This window comes from Myotis davidii, unplaced genomic scaffold (genome assembly GCF_000327345.1).
Source record: "Myotis davidii unplaced genomic scaffold, ASM32734v1 scaffold193, whole genome shotgun sequence".
NCBI lineage: Eukaryota > Metazoa > Chordata > Mammalia > Chiroptera > Vespertilionidae > Myotis > Myotis davidii.
In genome coordinates this window covers 520,391-540,840 of record NW_006284616.1, presented here as the reverse complement: position 1 = coordinate 540,840, position 20,450 = coordinate 520,391, and the positions used below count along the sequence as shown (strand labels likewise).

Below are 20,450 nucleotides of genomic sequence, written 5' to 3'. Positions count from 1 at the left end.
GGCTCGAGCTCTTAGGCCTCCATTCCTGAAAGCAGGTATCTGGTTTGTTTTGGTTCTAATCGAAACTCTGTATCAACTCCAGCTCTGAGATCCCAGCTCTCTGAAAGCTGGTTTCTGGGGTTTTGTTTAGCTTCTATATTTGTTACAATGTTTCTTAAACTGCAGGCTCAGAGGCCGGCAAGGCAGGCAGGGAACGTTGCAGTCCTCTGTCACTGAAGCAAGCAAGCCTCATGTTCAGTTTAAGCTGCCTGGCTGCTGGCCGCCATCTTGGCTGACAGTTAATTTGCATATCGCCCCTGATTAGCCAATGGGAAGGGTAGTGGTCGTACGCCAATTACCATGTTTCTGTTTTATTACATAAGGATAGGAAGAGAGCAAAGGGGAGCCCAGATATTATAAGCATAGTCATCTAGGCAGCTTCACCAGGAACCTGGGGAGCTTCACACACCCCAAGGAACTACTGGTGGAAGGGATGGACAAAAGTGGGGGGGAATACTTGCCTGTCAGTCTAACCTGGAGAACAGTCAATTGGCTAGAGGGGTGGACCCCAAAGCAAGCCCATGACATTTTGGGAATATATAATCCTCAGAGTTCCCTCTCTCTTGTTCTTTTTCTCTCTTGCGCTCTCTAGCTCCGTGGCCCATACTCATTAGTGTACTTTCCTGTTCTCTCTCATAACCATGTGATCTTAAGCAGCCGCATGCCCCACACACAATGGACTGCAGCTGGGAACACAGGCTAAGGTAGCCAGATGATGGACTGGACTTTAATATCAAACAGAAATTCTGAGCAGTTGCCTTAATTCTGGCCCCGTTAAATACAAAATTTGTTCTTCTTCCATGGCGAGAGGTACAGAGATGGGACCTTGGATGGGAACCCCCTTAATTTTACATCATCAATAAAGCTTTCCACAAAACCCCATCCTCCTATGGGGGCCTCAGAAAATTCTTTTCCCTGAGGCACCCCAAGAACGCTATTTCCACTGATAACAGCTTTATCTAAAGCAATGCCTCGTGGCTGCTGGACAAAAACAGTCAAACCTTGGTTCTCCAACGTCTCCCATCTTGAACAATTTGGTTCTCAACTAAGTTGCTCACAGAAAAAATGTCTTGGTTGTAGACCAAAACTTCAGTTTTGGACTTGAAAACCCTTTTATGCTGATACCTCAGAATGACAAAAGCATCTCTCAGGTAACAAACAAAGGAGAGAATGCTTTTGTTGCTGATAATTTTAAAACTTAAAGAGGCCATCAAGAATGCTAATCTTGCTAAGGGTGTGAAAGTGCTCATAAAACAGCAATCACAGGCAATTGAATAGGTGTAAAAACTGTTGTTGACCTGGATAAAGAAAAAGTTGTGAGCTAGTGATAGAATTTCAGAGGCACTGATAGATGAGAAATTCCTAGTTGGGGGCGGGGGGTGATGGGGAGGATGTGGTTCAAGAAATTTAAGAGTATTTATTTATAAATTAAACAGCACATTAGACATGTACTGTATATATAAAGCTTAAAACAGGGAATCATTTGGGGGTCTGGAATGGATTAATTCAATTTACATTGTTTTTAATACAAAAGAATGAGTTGGTTTTTGAACAAATTGCTTTTCTAACAGCCTTCCAGGAAGAATTAAGTTGGAGAAACCAAGTTCCACTGTATCTGTTAAAATGAGTGAATGGTCACGATTTGCATTTCTCGGATCCCCAATGAGGATGAACATATGTGTTTCCTCTTTTGTGAATTGCCTGTTCATTCTTTGGTCCATTTGTTCATGCTTTCTTTATTATTGATATACTAGAGGCCCAGTGCATGGATTTGTGCACCAGTGGGGTACCTTGGCCTGGCCTGCAGGGATTGGGCCAAAACCGGCTCTCTAACATCCCCCGAGGGGTCCCAGATTCTGAGAGGGCGCAGGCCAGGTCAAGGGACCCCACCAGTGCAAGATCAGGGCTAGGGAGGGACCGTCGGAGGGCTCTAGGGTGTGTCTCGCGCATCTCGCCCAGTTCTCATTGGCTGGACTCCAGCAGAAAACTAACCTACCAGTCAGAGCATCTGCCCCCTGGCGGTCAGTGTGTGTCATAGCGTCATAGTGACTGATCGAACAGTCGAACGGTCAGACACTTAGCATATTAGGCTTTTATTATAGGAACTTTTTAGAATTCTGTGACATTATTCCTTTGTTAGTATGCTTACTCATTTTATTTATAACAAGCACCTGTCACAGTCCATGGCACTGGCACCAAGAATCTAGTGGTGACTGTTGAGATGCAAACTCATGAATACTCAACAAATGTGTTCAGGTTAATATCGCTGTGCATTCACATTTGGAAAAGGAAATGAAAAATGCCTGTTTTTCAAAAAAACAGAATAATTACAAGGGGAAAAAAAAATCATCCAACCTACCCTGGCAAGCAATCCCCGCAGACAGCATCACTGGTGACAGAACAGTTTGCTTTCTGGAAGCGGTTCACCACCGCACAGTCCAGGCACGGCTTGCATTTCTGAAAGCCCCAGTCCTCTTTGAACCTGTGCAGCCGGCAAGTCACACACTGAGCATCCTCCCCGTAGCCAAAGCCACATTCCTGTGGGGATTAACAGGCAAAAGAAAGCTATTCAAACACTGCAAGCATGAAAAAGGAAAGAGGCTGGGATGAAAGGAAGACCTGTTCTAGTGATTACTGAGTGCCAGCCCTCCTAGAGACAAAGGCAGTTCTCTAAGCAAGTTCAAATGTGTCTCCCACTGCTAATCATCTCTCTTACTATGAGAGGTATACTTAGTCGTCCACTTTATTCAAGAAACCAAGATCATTTGAATAATAATGGTTCTCCAGGGCCCCCACTGCTGCATTATTGCAGGTTATGGCAGAATTATGGCACTTTCCCCTTTTCTAATTAAGCCAGTCTTGTGAATGTTCAGAAACTTAAAGTCAGGGAAATATTCAGATAAAAGTCAGTGAATATTCAATATTCACTGATCAAGGCAGAAAACAAGTACTTTGATATCAACAATGGTATTTTAGAAAATGAGGATAACTCATAATACAAAATTTCATAAGTTTACAAGTCTAAAAGTCTACCCAGTAGAGAGGACCCTAAAATGTTCAGCAGCTTAATATTGATAGTAGGAAGATTCTTACATATGTCTCTAAAAAACATTACATTCTTGTTTGGATAAAACTGTGTGGTACTAAAGGTCATAAGAGTCTCTGGACTTGGATGTCAGAACACCATACTCTTTTCCAAGATTGGGCAAAACAAATGGCTCTTTGACCCACATTATTATCCTTTCCACATGTTTGGGAACTAAACAAATTACAGCAGATCACCTAATGTAATTACCAGTATAATGCAACCATAAAAAGAATGAGGCAGATATGTGCTTGTGATTGTTCAAAAAATAAGCTATCATACAGAATTAGAAGTATGATCCCATTTCTTGAATACTAACATTTATTGGGTGCTTATTCTATTCCAAGAACTTTATACATATTTTCTCATTAATTCATACTCCTCCCCAATGAGATAAGCACTATCATTATCCCATTTCATGGATCTAATTATGGAGCTTCCCAGAAGGTATGTACCTTAACAAAGGTGACATAGCTAATGTTAGAACCAGGATTTGAATCTACACAGTTTAATTCCAGAGTTAGACTTCATATCACTAGGGTCGGCCAGGTACTTTATCTGAGATATACATAGGAAGGTGTCTGAAAGATTACATACCAAATGTTAATACTGGTTATCTATACTTTATGATGGTTGCTATAGAATATTGGTCATTTAAAAAAAGAGAAGTCAGCAGCTGAGAACTACAAAAAGAACGTGTATGCAAGAGCATGCCGATCAAATCCACACACAAGACTGTATGCACAGAGGGAGGAAGGGCTCTGACAAAATCCCTCAGACTCAGCCTCCTCAGATGTAAACTACAGATGCCAGAATGCAAATCCTAGCTAGTTTAACATTCTCACTTTTAATAGAATTTATATATTTTAATTCCTTCATCCATACTTATATACACAGTTACCTAGGCAATATTTACTAGCCAAAAATTAAATCAAAACCAACACGAAGGACAGTATAACCTGTAGTCAATAAACTACTCAATAAAAAATATTAGTAATAACAGTTCAATGTAGATTTTTTTTACTAATGAACTCATTTATATTTTGGAGGAGTGACACCTTCCTTCCTTTTGTTTACTCTGCCTGTCTTTCAAATGTATACCTTGAACATGCAAAACAAAGATAGAGGTGATAAAAAAGCAAAAGGCTAACCACCGTCTTAATTCTGAGTGCTCTAGCTACACAATTGTTCTAAACCAAAGCACAGACAGGAGGAGGAAAAAACCGAACCACTTGATTTGAAGAACTAATTCACAAATTAGAATTTCTTTAAAACCATTAACAGGAATTAGAGGAATTGAGTTACTCTCAATTTTTATAATTCTGTAATAATTTAGGTATTTTTTTTGCAAAAAGCATTCATTACTCTAGTAATTTTAAAAAATGAAGATATATGAAGAAATTCACAAAGAATTTCTTAGGTCATGTACTAGGTCTTTGTGGAGAGGCCAATACTTTTTTTTTTTGGTGCTCTGTCCCTGGGCAGTATGGATCTGCCTGGGGAGAGAAGTGTGTTTGTGCTGAGAACTTTAGTTGTTGAGAAAGCTCAGCTAACCCAAAGGCTTTCTTTAAGTATAGAAGGGAGGCTCCACTCCATCTCCTAGGATCAAGGCAAGCACGTAACCCCTGGACAACCCCTGGACAGTGGGGCCTCCCCATTCACAGGCTCAGCATCTCCACTTCAAAGGTTCACACAAAGACAATGTTTCAAAATCATGATTTGATCCAGGCAGCTTGGATGGTAAGGATCCCATATACAAGTTAAAACACAACAAAGAAGAGAAAAGGGAAAAGGGAGAGTAAAAGGGAAAACAAAGGGAGAGAAAGGAAAAAGAGACAGAAGAGGTATATTAACTGGGAGTAAAGTCTGACATTTTCTTTTTCAAGCCAGGTTGATAGAGGAGGGAAAGTGTGTATTTTCCTTCATTGAAGCTAAAGTCACATGAGTTTAAATGCCAACTCTGCCACTTGTCAGCTAAGTTATTTTGGAAACTCTCTGATCCTCAGAGACATGGAGATAATAATACCTGCCCTATAAAGTTGTTTTGAGGAATAAGCAAGAAAACCTATTAAGCCTCTAAACTGTAAATGAAGCACAGAGTGGGCATTCGTCAAATACATGATACCTATTGCAATTATTATTTTGGGTTTTCTACATCCCAATAAACCAACTTTCCTGGTTAACGTATAATCACCGGGAACAGGGAATCTTCAGACCCCAATATTTTCAAGGTTACTTAAAACATTGCTTTCCATTTAAAACATTTTTACTAAATAATTTTTTTTTCTAAAATGAATCACAATTACCTGCCTTTTAAAGAATAGTCATCTGTATATATATAAAAGCTTAAGTGAGCCTTATGACTGGTCAACCAAATGACTGGTCACTATGACACACACTGACCACCAGGGAGCAGACACTCAATGCAGGAACTGCCCCCTGGTGGTCAGTGCGCTCCCACAGCCAACGTCCTGCGGTCCCTCCCACCCCCTCACCTCCTCCCCCATTGGCTGGCCCTAATCACCTTGATTGCTGGCCAGGCTAAGGGACCCCACCCGTGCACGAATTTGTGCACTGGGCTTTTAGTTAAAATATAATTTAACTTTATCTGGTTGAGCCAACTGCTGCAATGTGCTGTAATACAAAAAACTAGGGATCCCTGTGTGTATGTGAACAGTTCTGCTGTTTTCACACCCCTGGCAGGAAGTCAACTGTCATTTCCTGTTCTTGCTGAGTGTCATTGTCTCCAAGGATTCACTTTCTTTTTTCCAGTCCTAAGAAACTAGATTAAATGATCCAAATAGAAATGAACTTGAACAAATATAAATGGGTGTTTTGATTTCTCATCTCTTTTGAAAAAGATCAGAGATTTTAGTGTTGGGGAGAACTTTGTTCTTATTTTTTGAATCCTGACTGTATCCTAGAGTTTACATTGTACACAAGAACTATTCTAACCGATGCATTTTTGCCATAGATCACTTTGTGTCATTTACATGTCATTGTATTTTGTAGAATAAGGATGTCATGAAAAAAAATTGAGGTCTATTCTACACTGGCCCAAAATCATGTACAGGAAGAAATGCTTCCCATGCATCATAGTTTGCCTTCATTATCTGGGTATTAACTTACTATTTCTGCTTAGAGTTTATGTTTTGATAACAATAATAATAATCTTTATGGTTAGGTGAGGGGTTGAATAAGGCTTTGTATCAATTAATACCACAAACAATGCCACAATGTACTGAGCATGTACTATAAATCATATAGTCTCCTGGGAACTTGCATAGAGATTATTTGCGGAAACGTTATTTAAATATATTTTCTCTAAATTATTTGCCAATTTAAAAAAGACTAGAAAACCAGCCTATTATTTTAAAACTTTTAAAAATTAAATAGCTTGCAGTTATGAAGTGGCAAACTACATGTTAAATTAACCACAAACATTAAATTAATCAAAAATTTAGAGAAGTTATTTCCAAGAAATGTAATTACAGTATAGTGTACAGGGCAGTAATCACTTTTAGAATGAACTGTGCTATTTATAGAGCACTAGGAACACAGAGATGCTGTAATTATTTGAAATCCAGGCCATACATTGTACAGCATAATATGTATTTTCTATCTGAGATTAGGAATCTGTGAATTTGGAGGTCTGCTCAGGGGGATCAGTGCCCCTAATCCCTGTGTTCAAGAGTCAACTGTAAATTTTAAATTACCCATAATATAAATGTCTACTTTGATGTTTTTATTTCATTCAGTAAAACTAGGTGATTAAAGTACCTTGAAATCTTCCCATTAAGTTCAATAAATAAGTACAAAGGAAAATAATAAAGGAGGCTAGAGACCATTTCTTTTTCCTTCTCTTTTTATAACCTCTTATATTGTAAAGTTACTATACTATACAAGATTTTTCTCAAAAAACAAAAAACAAAAACACATTCCTTCCCATCTCTAGTCTCTGAGTTCCTACTCCCTCCATACAGGCAAACACTGTTATCAGGTTTTGGGATAACCTGCCAGAAATATTCTCCATATGCACCTCTGTTCTGCAACTAATTTTTTTATTGCCCCCCCTCAAAGCATCTTGGAGAGTCCCTCAGACCAGCATATGGAGATGTCCCATCGTATGGCGGCAGCTTCTTCAACTCTGCAGATGTCCTTAACCATCACTGTGTCTCAAGGGTTGGAACATAGAGGGCAACACGTTTGGTGAATTTCACCAGTGCACATCACTGACCTAACTGTGCATTTAATAAAAACAGTATCAAATCTTTGGCATATTTTCTCTCATTACTTTTGAATAGAAAGGGGCAATTTCCTTAGGCATATTATTTTCTGTGGCCAGCTACTATATTACACTTGGGAATAGAAGAAAAGGTATGAGGGAGTTTTTGGTAAAATAAAACAGATTACTGAAAGGAGAGAGTAGGCTAGTCATGCTGTGTTCAGGCTTAGCCTTTTGACAAACTATCTCCTTCACTAAACTCTACAAGCTCCTCTGAGCCATTTTCAACAAAGCCTTGTCCTTAGGCCTTGTCCTTAAGAGCCAAGTTGTCCAAAAAACCTGTCAAGTAAGTTTAGCTTTGATCTACACCACCACCCTGCCCGCCTCATACTGCTTATCCTCATTATCTGATCAAATTTCCTCAACCACCATCCCTCAGATGATATCTGATCACTCTGGCCTGCCTTCAGTAACAATCCTGTTAAGTCTGTTTAGCCAGAATCCCCCCTACTCTGATGTTTCCTCTTAATAATGTCCCATACTGACTCTGCTCCTTGGTTATAAACCCCCACTTGTTTATGTTGTATTGGTATTGAGCCTAGTTCTATCTGAGGTCTCTTTTACCCTATGGCAATAGTTCCTGAATAAAATTTGCCTTTATTGCTTCAACCTCTGTTCTTCTCTTTGAGATTTTCCCAGTTGCACTAGGGTTCTCCTTCTCATTATTTCATAAGAAGGACTCTGTGGTGTGTGTGTGTGTTTGGTGAGGAAGGATAAAGAGGGTAGGGAAGAGTAAGTCAGTCAATGGCCTGGGCTTCAGAATAAGATATGTGTGTTTTATTTTTTTAGAATATGGTCTTCCATTAATATCAATTGTAGGTATGTACTTGGGCTTTAAAATAATCTTATAGTCTTTATTTCTGAATAAATAAAGACTATATTCAGGCACCTGGCACCTTAGAAACCTGAAGGAAATACCTTCCCTGAATCCATGAGAAAATCTTTTACTAATAAACTTTGAGGTGGGAAAATAGATACACAAATTTTTAAAAATACAATTAAAAAAACAACAACATTGCTGTAGGGTTCCTAGTTCTGAAAATCATGCAATAAGTTAACAATTCTTTGTACTTGACATCTCCTTTACCCCTCTTTCCCAAGAGCTTATCATAGCACCTGGTACTGACAAGGATTCTTTGCTTGATCAAACTTTAGTAGATTCCTAAAGCTTCTCCTAGGCCCATCTGTGCACGCCCTTGCAAAATCCAGTTTTGGCAAGACCTGCACTAAGTCAGTTTAACCAGGAGCCCCACCCTCAATATCTGATAGAGTTCCTTATCCTCCATCATCCCCAAGGTGATGCCTGAACACCATGTTAGGTCGGCTTTAGCCAGAACCCCCTTACTCCTTATGTTTCCTCTTAGTAATTTTCTATCCACTGACCCTCACCCTTCTCCTTGGTTATAATTTCCCCTTGCCCATGCTGTATTTGGAGTCAAGCCCAATCTCTCTCCCTACTGTAAAATCCCATTGCACTGGTCCCTATATCTACTGTGAAGGTCCTGAATAAAGTCGGCCTTACCATTTTCATCACTGATTTTTTTTTAACAGTACACAACAGGCTGGTGAGTAATAAGTACTTGCTGAATAAACAAATGGATGAATTTTAAGGGAGTATTTCTTAAAGTTATTTTTATTTTATTCCAGAGAGCAAAACTGTATAAAGTTTATGGCAATGGCTCCACTTGGTAAGATCCTCCTAGTCTGCTGGAGTGGAGTTGGGGGTGGGTGAAAATAAGGGTGAGGGTCTGTCTAGGTTGAGGGTGGAGGTGTGAGCAGACTTTTTTGCGGTGGTTCCAAGACAAGAGAGGGCTGGATTCATCTGGGCTGCTTACACCCAAGCTGGCGACAGGAGTAGCTCTGTCACTTTGCCCAATACTTTTAAGCCACATTCGGTGGCTTTGCAGTAGCAAAATGACTCAAAGTAAACAGTCCTCAAATCCCCTTCTCCCTTTTCTCCCTCTGCAAATCCAGCACTGAACAAAAACTCAAGTGGAGCCCACCTACACCTACATTTTCGAGGAGCAGTTCCTCAGGCCACAGGATCCTCACAGACCATCAATTGTCCAGGAAACACATTCTGGGGCCTTGGGTCTAAAGCTCTATTTATTTGTACAGCCAATAAGTTATTAAATTTGGTTCTTTGAACTTTAAAAGTTCATGTCTGGACAAAGAAGAAGCTACTTGTGGAGAAAATCTAGGGCATACAAATGGAAATGACAAATTAGATTTACATGGCTGGTGTTTAGAAATCAGCTTTTTAAATTTCCTTTCATAAAACAAAACCAAAGACATACCCTCCTGACAACTTTCAGTTTATAAAAATCCATAGTTGAACTTTTATAAGGAAAAGTACAAGCTAGAGCTTGTTAATATTTGCCAAACACCACAGGGCTCGATTAGGACAATTAAACATTAATAAAGTGAGCAACACAGCAATTAAGTGGCAAAATGAATCTTTTTTATGCTTGCAAATTGCATTAATTTTTGTGTGTGTGACTTTCTTCATATGGATGAAAATAGTTTTCCCAAAAGTAGATGTCTTTAAAAATATGAAGCCAGACATGCATCCGTGTGGAGAGAAGTATGCTGCTGTTTACAATAATTCATTTTCTCATATTAACTAAAGTCACCCAATAATTGGTTAGAAAAGCTTACTTTGAAAATCATGCCAGAGACTTGAAGTCTGTTTCAAGTAGTTTATCCAAAAATGAGTTTCCTGATTTACTGCTTGGAGGCAATCATGTTAAAAGCACATTGTTGGCATTAATCCTCAGTAAGGAGGAGGGGCCATGGATAAGCAAATTTTTGAGTAAGAAGTAAAAATCTATGTGATCACTCAGGAACACAAAACTCATCCTCTCTCACATACACCAATGCTGTTTATTCTCATGAGCTGAAAGAATGTCTGTGTAATACTCCTACCCATATTCACTACTTGAGACACCCAGCATGTACTTCTTATGGAGCAATGTAAACAACATTTTGTATTTTTTTTGCCTCAGAAATAGGAAAAAGACACTATCAATTATCCCCATAAACTTTCAAAAACTAAACCCTGTAGAGGAAGAGAGAACAACTAAATATGGCTCAATGGATAAAATCCTCAAAACAGACTCCAAATGGCTCAGTGATGGGTCACGGGTTTTCCCAGAGATATAAAAAAAACTACTTATTAAGCTGAATTACTAAAGAGAACCTAAATAAGAAGAAGTGATGATTAGGCTTTCAGGGAGGGAACTGGAAACCAAAGGAGCTAATGGGATGAGACTGCTCAGAATGGCACAAGAGGGCACACAAAGGTATGAGGGACCACAGAGATGGCGCCCACTTGGCAAGACCAAACAGGAGCTGCGGAGGAACAGAAACAAGTGGATGCTTTGAAACCAGTGGCCAGCATGGAGGCTCGAAGGAGGAAGAAAAAGATGGAGGCTGACCAGGGAGCAGCTCCTGCACCGCACATGTGCAGCAGATGAACATGATTTGGATAGCTATCTGTTTCAGAAGTGGGTCCTTAGAACATCTGGAGGAAAGTTCACGATTCTAGAGCAGCACTGTCCAATACAACAGCTATGACTTCATGTGGTGAAACATAAATTTAATTAATTAAAATGAAATGAAATAAACAATCCAGTCCTTGGTGACTCAAGCCACATTTCAATATGTCTTAAATAAGAAGTAGAATAATAATATATATTATCCTATATAATAAAGAGCTAATATGAAAATGGTCATCACACCCTCACGCCGTCATGCCGTAAAGGCTCAGACACTCAACACTGGGGAGAGAGGAATGGGGACCAGGCAGGCACAAATGAGCTCACAAGAGAGGAATGGAGACCAGCCAGGCACAAATGAGCTCGTGAGAGAGGAATTGGAGCATCCAGGCTGCAGCCCAGGAGAGGGAGAAGCCACACACCCCATGGTCCCGGGTGCCAGTGGCTGCGCCTGCAGCCCAGGAGAGGGACAAGCTGTCCACCCCACAGTCCCGGGCGCCAGCAGCTGGGGATGCAGCCTGGGAGAGGGACAAGCTTCCCGCCCCATGGTCCTGGGTGCCAGCGGCTGGGGCTGCGGCCTGGGAGAGGGACAAGCCTCCCGCCCTGCGGTCCCAGGCACCAGCAGCTGGGGCTGCAGCCTGGGAAAGGGACAAGCTGCCTGCCCCACAGTCTCAGGCACCAGTGGCTGCACCTGTGCAAGGGGCCCAGGAGAGGGACAAGCCACCTGCCCCGTGGTTCCCTGCGGCTGCGGCTGGCCTAGGCAAAGCCAGCTGGATCCTGGATGTCTGCGGCTGGCCAGAGGGAGTGAAGCCCGAATCCCGGGTGCAGGATGAGGCAGAGGTGGTTAAAGGTGATCAGGCAGGCAAGCAGAGGGGTTAAGGGCGACCAAGCAGGCAGGTAGGTGAGCGATTAGGAGCCAGTAGTCTTGGATTGTGAAAGGCAGTCAGACATCCTCTGAAGGGTCCTGGATTATAGAGGATGCAGGCTGGGCTGAGGGAACCCCCCCCCCACACACACACACCTGTGCACAAATTTCATGCACCAGGCCTATAGTTATAATATATTTAGCATTCCAGGTAAAAAGCAATTCATTATTTATAAATGTAGTTATCTGACAATTAATAAAAAGCTTAGTCTTAATCAAAAGACTAAATTTTCCCCTTGACTTTGTTTTGTATATTTTTTTTTTATTGATTTCAGAGAGGAAGGGAGAGGGAGAGAGAGATAGAAACATCAATGATTGAGAGAATCATCCATTGGCTGCCTGCTACATGCCCCCTACTGGGGATTGAGCCTGCAACTCAGGCATGTGCCCTTGACCGGAACTGAACCCAGGACCCTTCAGTCTGCAGGTGGATGCTCTATCTACTGAGTCAAACCAGCTAGGGCAGAAGAAAGATTTTTTTAAAAATCCTACATAATAAAGAGTTAATATGCTGATTAGACCAAACAGTAGAACGACCGTCCAGATGACCTTCCAGAAAAAGCCAGGGCTGCAAGGGCTGGCTGAGGCAGCTGGGGCTGTGAGGGCCGAGCTCCTTGCACGAATTTCGTGCATCAGGCCTCTAGTAAAAAATATTAGAGCTGATAATACCTTCATCCTCTGGTTTGATTCTCCAGAAATAACTTTGAGGTTATAGTCCCTGGGTTCAAAGGATGAAGGTTAAGGAGCAATTTCTTAGAAATCATTTACTCAACTTGGCATTTGTAAAGTTTCATTTAGATTTTCATAGAGATTTGGGAAATGAAGAACTTTTGAGGGGTGGAAATATCATAATCTATTTTCCTCATGGGCACTGTTGATTTTTAACTACTTTGTTTACTGATCCTAGATATTCAGATCTTCTATAAAGAATCCTATATAATAAAAGCCTAGGTGGCGTCATGTGTGACATCATCACAAGATGGCCGCCTTCACAAGATGGCCTGCACGAGAGGGCAGGTGGGAGCGACCAGGCTGACAGGGGAGGGCAGTTGGGGATGAACAGGCTGGCAAGGGAGGGCAATTGGGGGCAATCGGGCAGGCAAGGGAGCAGTTAGGCATCAATCAAGACAGCAGGGGAGTGGTTAGGGCATGATCAGGCAGGCAGGCAGGTGAGCAGTTAGGAGCCAGCAGTCCCAGATTGTGAGAGGGATGTCTGACTGCTGGCGGACAACCCCCGAGGGGTCGCAGATTGGAGAGGGTGCAGGCCTGGCTGAGGGACACACACCCCCATGCATGAATTTTGTGCACTGGGCCTTTAGTATTTATATAAACAGAACAAAATCTTCTTGAAAATGCATGTTACTAAAATCCACAGATTAAAATATATCAGATGTGATGCTGTAGTTAAGTAGATGTCACACAGAGTTTAAAGGTCAGTTTTTTTCTTTTTAAAAAAATATATTTTTATTGATTTTAGAGAGGAAGGGGGAAGGAGAGAGAGAGATAGAAACATCAATGACGAGAATCATTGATCAGCTGCCTCCTGCATGTCCCCTACTGGGGATTGAGCCCACAAACTCGTGCATGTGCCCTGACCGGTGACCAACTGGTTCATAGGTCAATGCTCAATCACTGAGCCACAGCGGCGGAGTGAAGGTCAGCCAGTTTCAATCCAAAGGGAAAGCTCAGGATATAGAAAGCCACCACTTATCTAACACAATAACCAGAGAGAGGCCCTGCACCAGGAATTACTGTGGAATGCATAAATCTTAGTGTTCTGCTGTTTGTAGATCATTGATCAAAAAATCTATGAATGACAACACTCAACCTTAAATAATGGCAGTCTGTAGGGGCAAAGGTCTTCTCTTTTAAAAATAACTTTAAATAAAAAGAAAAATCTTTTGTTCCTTTTCTAACAGGAAGACTTTGATGCTTTATTTAGAACAACAACAAAATGATACATTAATTCTCTACAACTAGTAACATCTTCAAAAGGTCAGAAAATAAAGCAAATAGATATATAGCTCTGAACCTGCTCTCAAAAAAGAAGAGCCACAAGAATATCCATGACTTAGAAATATGCTAGAACACACACACAGTGTTTCTTAACAAATAATGGTTAAAATGAATATATTTTAAAATGACCCTGGGAGTAACATACACTCAGCTTGGGAAGACTGATAATACTTGCATTGTCAAAGAAATGTTCAAAACCCTGATTTGGAAAAGAACTGCTCTCTTGGAGCATCATTACTTAAGAGACCATTGAGCTCTACTTCTTGACTAGCAATGGTAACATTCATTTCTTTTTCCATAATTGCAATTTATTTATTTTTCTTGTTTTGTTTTAAATCTTCATTGTTGAAAGTACTACATATGCCCCCCTCAAAGACCTTTTCTAGCCCACCCTTCATCCCAGGCCTTCATCACCCTATTATCTGTGTCCAATAAATTGTATATATGCATACAAGTTCTTCGGTTGATCTCTTCCCACCCAGTTACCCCTGCCTTTCTTCTGAGATTCTCAGAGGGTAACATTCATTTTAAGAAAGAAAAGTCTCAGTATGTGAGCATTACCACTTTCTGTTATCAATGCTTTTTATGTAAATGTTTAGTAGACTATCAATTCTTTTTAATTAATACAAATAAATCTTAATAATTCTAGTCTTTCAGTAAAATACAATAAACACTAAGTTATATAAAACAATAACATTTATTGAATTCTGGTTATTAGAACCTACTTCTTTTATCTAAGTAAAACACACAGTCAAATGTATTGAAGAGGAAATTGTGTTCTATTTGGCTAAAGTGACACAATGAACCAAGAATTCTGCCATGGTGTCCACATCTTCACTAGTAATTAATGAAAACAATTTAGCTAAAAATACTACATTTAAAAAACACAGATCTACAACTATACCATGCATACCATACCTTAGACAACTCCATGCCTGGTCCACACTGCTTGCAGGGAACACAATTTCCAAACCGATCCTTGAATTCTTGTTGTCTACAATCCCCAGTTTCACAAATCACTTTACATACCTGAAAAAAAAATGTTTCACAAAGCATTATATTAAAGTAAGTTAATTGCATTTTTTGCAAGGAAGAAATAATATCATCATATTAATTCCCATAATCACCGAATGTAAACACTAAGTCAGAGTGAGGCCAATTTAATTTTCACTTTAGGAATAAAAACTTTTTTGAATATGTAAGTGGGACAAATAAATCAATATGTCTGATTCTTTTCTGTACTCTCTGAATGAGGTTCCCTTTTTCTTGGAATTTGATACATTTCTGAGGACCCAAGGTAGAAAATGCCTTAAGAGCTGTTCTCTTTTTTAGGAGGATTATAAAAGAATAGTCATGCAGAGACCCAAGGTCCTTTGTAATCTCAAAAATTCTGATTTCCAAAACTATATTTTTGATCAAGAAATATAAGCATATTTAAGGATAATGAATTGACTAAATAAATAAATAAATGAAATTAATTAGTATAGCTATAGGAATTTTGCTATTATCCTTTACACATATCTGCCACCCAGTTTTGATGTAGAAATTTCAATCTTTTCAGGTAAACTGCATTTATTTAGAGATTGTCTTTCGATAACTTCTGACAATCTTGAGATCAGTAAAACTCTTGATGATGAAGATGACAATGGTAGCCAAATACTCTGAATGATTCAAATTAAAAGTACTATGTAAATATAAACTTATATGCTTACTGACTACCATTTAACCATTTAAATAGGACCTAATGATATACTTTGGTTCACAATATAGGACTTAAATAGAAAGATTATCTATTTTGGCAAAAACATAGGTTGTAAGTAATTTTCAAAATATAGCCTTTTTTTCTTATTTTATCTAAAAACAGTAAATTCACTTTATATACGATTATCCTACAAAATTGTGTTATTCTGTTTTCTTAACAGTATTTTGTGGGGAAAAAAAAACTGTCCGAAATAATAGAATTTCAGATTGGAGACAACATTCAGTTCAACCTTTCATCGTTAGCAGAAATGCCCTCAATGACATTCCTGACTATAATTTTGTTTTCCAAAATGAAAGCTAAAAACCTCTAGGAAGTACTGGGAGAACAGTGACTGCTGTTATGGAAAAAGCCTATCACACACAGGTGCACACTGAATTGTTTTTGATGGCTATAATAATGAGCAATTATTCAGTACAAATTACCTCCACCTTGTAGCAGAAATATCTGTAAGGATATCGGCAAACCTCCTTATATAAAAACAAAAACGGAACCTCCTGAGCAGGCAGAAGGGAGAGTTCATGGTGGAATTTAGGTCTACAACATGATTTGGGGCTAAAGGTCTAATAATCTCCTCCTGCCTCTCTTTACTGTCCTTGACTACCAATCTTAGAGGAGTTTGGTTTTATTTGGAGAGGTAAGAGATTCCCTCCCACTGCAAAGCAACTGCAATGGTTTTGAGAAAGACATTACCCAACCTCCTCCTTCATTCCAATGTTTCACTACCTCAACTGAAAGAAAGGAAGCTTTCCTTATATCTGCCTGAATCTCAGACTCTAAATGGACCCCATTTCCTCTTATTTTGTCTTCCAAGAAGACTTTGAGTACTGACTTCAGTATAAATAATTCTTTTCATAGTTGTAGATCATAATTATATCTTCAAACTAAATAAGTTTCAATTCTTTTGAACACCTTCATAGATCTTTTGTGTCAAGCTTTCAATCATGAAAATCCTCCATCTGTCCTTAATGCTTTTCGGAACCTAGAATATAAATAACTATATTAAAATAACAGAACTTTCAAAAATCAATTCTAAATACTTCACAGACTGTGTGAGTCATGGGCTCCAAGTCAGACTCTGTGGTCTTGTTAGGTGCTGTGAGAATGCTTGTAAACCCAAAGTAATAACTTTCATGGGGCTGCAAGTAAAAATAAGATATAATTTTGACAATTGTTACAAAAGTCCAGACTCAGGAGCAATCTTTGATATTAATTAAACATAACAATTATAAAATGCAATTTGAAAGCAAATTTTAAAATATGGAATCAGACATAGAAAACAGTTTGGGTACTATGTATATGAATTCTTCCACCACTCTCTTTTTTTATTTTTTATTGATATATATTTTTAGAGAGAGATGGAGAGGAAGAGAGAGAGAGAGAGAGAGCAAAACATCAATCAGCTCCTACATGTGCCCCAATCAGAGATCGAACCTGCAACGTGGGCATGTGCCCTGACCTGTAATCAAACCAGCGACCTTTGGGTACATGGGACGACACTCAACCAACTGAGCCACACCAACCAGGGCTCACCACATCCTTATGAAAGTAGAGTTGACTTACCAAATAGGCTAGTAAAGCTACAATGGTGAAAAATGTTTTCTCTTGTTCTAGTAGCACTTTTAAAGCCATGGTTCTTAATAAATGTACTTATTGTTGAAGAGTTCTAAAAGATAAGAAGATAACAGATAACATTCATAACAATTAGTGACTATGCTCTATATTTACTGTATAATGTTTATTATTTACTTATATATACACTAGTAATAGTATTTATGTTTTAAAAAGAATCATCTTTAAGAAGGTACAATAGGTATATAATATGCAATATTTAAAAATGTAACTTATTAGAGTTAACACTTTGTCTACATACACACCATATGCAAAATTCCTACTGGTTTTGAATTCTCAGGTCTTTATTTTCTACCCAAGCCTCCATAGTGTCCAATCTACTTCACCCAGTAGAGAATTGAATTTAAACAGTGAGTATGTAAACCTTCCATTCCATGGATTCAATCAGCACCAACAGGATAATAATAGTGATTAAAAAAACAATTAACACCTGCTAAGCACTATGTGCCAGGTACTATTTTCAGCATGTTAACTCATTTAATCTTTCAACTACTCCAGAAGATAGTTACTATTGTTATCCCCATTTTAGAGAGGGGAAACCGAGGCTCGGAGAGAGCTGAGTCACTTGCCCATGGTCACACTGCTAGTAAGAGGCAGAGCTGGATACAAATCCAGGTGGGTTGGCTCTAGTATCCCTGTGTCACTATACCTTGCAAAACAATCTGTTTGGATCTTTGACCTTACTACTTAAGTCCACTAAGAAGCAGACACAGATAACATTTGGCATTGTTTCCCAAACCAGTTCAGTGCAAATTATATACTAGCAGAAAAAAATATGCATTCATTTAAAAACATCTAACATAATTTACAAGTGATGAAATTGGAGGCATTTCAATAAAAGATAATCCAAACCTCTTTATCTTCACCAGAAATAATCTAAAATGTAGAAACAAAGGTAGAGCCAGAGCATAGCATGGGAGTAGACTTTTTTAAAATGAAAACTTATCTGGAGGCTCCACCTCTCAGGTAGAGAAACAAGGGTTCAGTTCCCCTTTAGGGTTGAATCTTTCAAAAATAACAGAGACCCAGAGCAAATAACCTGATTACTTAAAAAGAAACCATAGCAGAGATCCAGAACCGTGGGCCAAATAGCTCAAGAAAAACAATAACAATAACAAAACAAACAATAACAAAAGGAAGCAGAGTTGGGCAGGCTGATGTGTCAACTGCTATCCAAGCAGTGCACCTGGAGTGCGCCTGAACACAGCCTGGACACATACAACCCAGATGCTCATTTCAGCTGCCTGAGCAGATCCAATTATCAGGGCAATAAAAATATCATTTTTAAGTTTGTCAAATGAATGACTCATTTTTAGTGAACTCAAGCAGCTTTTATTGGTTTTCTGGCTTCTTGGCCATAGCCTTCCTTTCCCCTCTTGCATATCTCAAAATCATCCAGTAATTACCCAACCATGCAACTTGCTCCTTGTGTAGACACAGGATTGGGTTCAGAAGATAAAATCACATTCCATGAAAGGTATGCTGCAAGTTATCTTTCTCGACATGATCTCAAAATTTTTTTAATGTGCTAATTTTTAAAAGTAAAAAACAAACATAAAAATTATATGGAATTAAACTAATATGGAAAAGAGGATACACACACACACACACACACACACACACATATATATATACACACACACATATATATATGAGCATTTACACAAAATATGAGAAAAAATAAACTGACAGAGTCATTGCATACCATAATTGAGCAACTGGGTTGGACTGAATACTCTCCTGGTATCCTGTACTAATGACTGAGGAAAGAAGATAAATACAGTGGCATATTCTTGAAAAGGCAATTGACAGCAAGCTAGAAAGCATGATTTTGACTTCATAAAATGCACCTATTTTATATAAAAAATATTATCAATGGCTAGGTTCATATTTTGGCATTCTGGGTAAATTTTCCCCCTTTTACCTACATTTCTTTATAGTGTACTAGTATTTCATTAATAATAAAGGAAAAGCTAAGTGACATGGTCCTCCTTGAAAAGTTTATAAAAGAGGTAACAAGATAAAAACCATATAAACACTACCAAAGAAAGAAGAAAATTAGCCAAAACCGGTTTGACTCAGTGGATAGGGCGTCGGCCTGCGGACTGAAGGGTCCCAGGTTTGATTCCAGTCAAGGGCATGTACTTGGGTTGCAGGCACATCCCCAGTGGGAGATGTGCAGGAGGCAGCTGATCGATGTTTCTCTCTCATCGATGTTTCTAACTCTCTATCTCTCTCCCTTCCTCTCTGTAAAAAATCAATAAAATATATTTTAAAAAAAAGAAAGAAGAAAATTAAATAAAGTACTATGATTTTTGCATCACCAAGAGGTTTTTTAGATTATAAGGTAGAAAAATTAATAAAACTATACCTTATGTGCTGACTTCTATTGTTCTCCCAATACATGTGCTAAATTGAATAGTTTGATGGAAAATATAAAAGTAGCATTGCCTTGCCTAAATTTCCTGTATAGGTAGATTTGTCTGCACAAATTATCTTCTAAATTCCTTAGTTTTGCCCCTATGCCTTTAATAATCTCACTGGATGGCCTGCCAGTCTCACCACTGGTCACTCCTCTAATTGCCCATCCAGTTCAGCCCTCCCACCATACTCTTGCTTCTCCTGAATACCTGTGATCTTGCCCTCATGAACAGGCCCTCCTCGATCTGGAGAGCCTATCTCCTACTGAATCCCTACCAGAACCAGCCAACTGGAACCCTGCTGTCCATAACCAAGCACAGAGAATAGAGTTGCTCCCTATGGCTCTATAGCTCTTCTACATTCACATACAGTATTTATCATGTTGCACAGCAATTATGCTTATTTGTGTCTCAGTTTACTCACCAGATTATATGCTCTTTAAAATAGGGACTACACCTTATTACTCATTGTATTTTCAGTGTCTAGCATATAAGTGCTAGACATAAAAGTGCTCAATGAACATTTGGGAATTAAGTGAATGAAGAAGCACAAAACAAGGTAGACTATATTGTGGAAAACAAGTGAGATTTGGTTGCATATAACAGACTTAATTCATCTGTGGTGAATGGAATAAACATTCTAATATACATTTTTTATATAATCTTATTACCTCTTCAAGGCATTAAATAATACAGTAATCCTATATAATAAAGAGGTAATATGTAAATTGACCATCATGCCCTCACACAAGATGGCCACCCCCATGTGGTCACAAGATGACCACCCCCATG

At 39.0% G+C, this 20,450-nt stretch overlaps 1 protein-coding gene across 4 annotated transcripts in view; it reads right to left on the bottom strand.

Moving 5' to 3' along the window:
- The window catches only part of TNFRSF19 (tumor necrosis factor receptor superfamily member 19), a 105,030-nt gene that overhangs the window by 64,519 nt on the left and 20,061 nt on the right, over positions 1-20,450 (bottom strand). For all 4 annotated transcript variants that reach the window (XM_006754882.2, XM_015572433.1, XM_015572430.1 and 1 more), the window contains 3 exons: positions 17,170-17,272; positions 14,766-14,876; positions 2,399-2,577 (listed from right to left, as the gene is read on the bottom strand). In XM_006754882.2, the coding sequence (XP_006754945.1) occupies positions 2,399-2,577; positions 14,766-14,876; positions 17,170-17,238 (359 nt within the window). In that variant the 5' untranslated portion in view covers positions 17,239-17,272. The remainder of the gene's footprint in view (positions 1-2,398; positions 2,578-14,765; positions 14,877-17,169; positions 17,273-20,450) is intronic.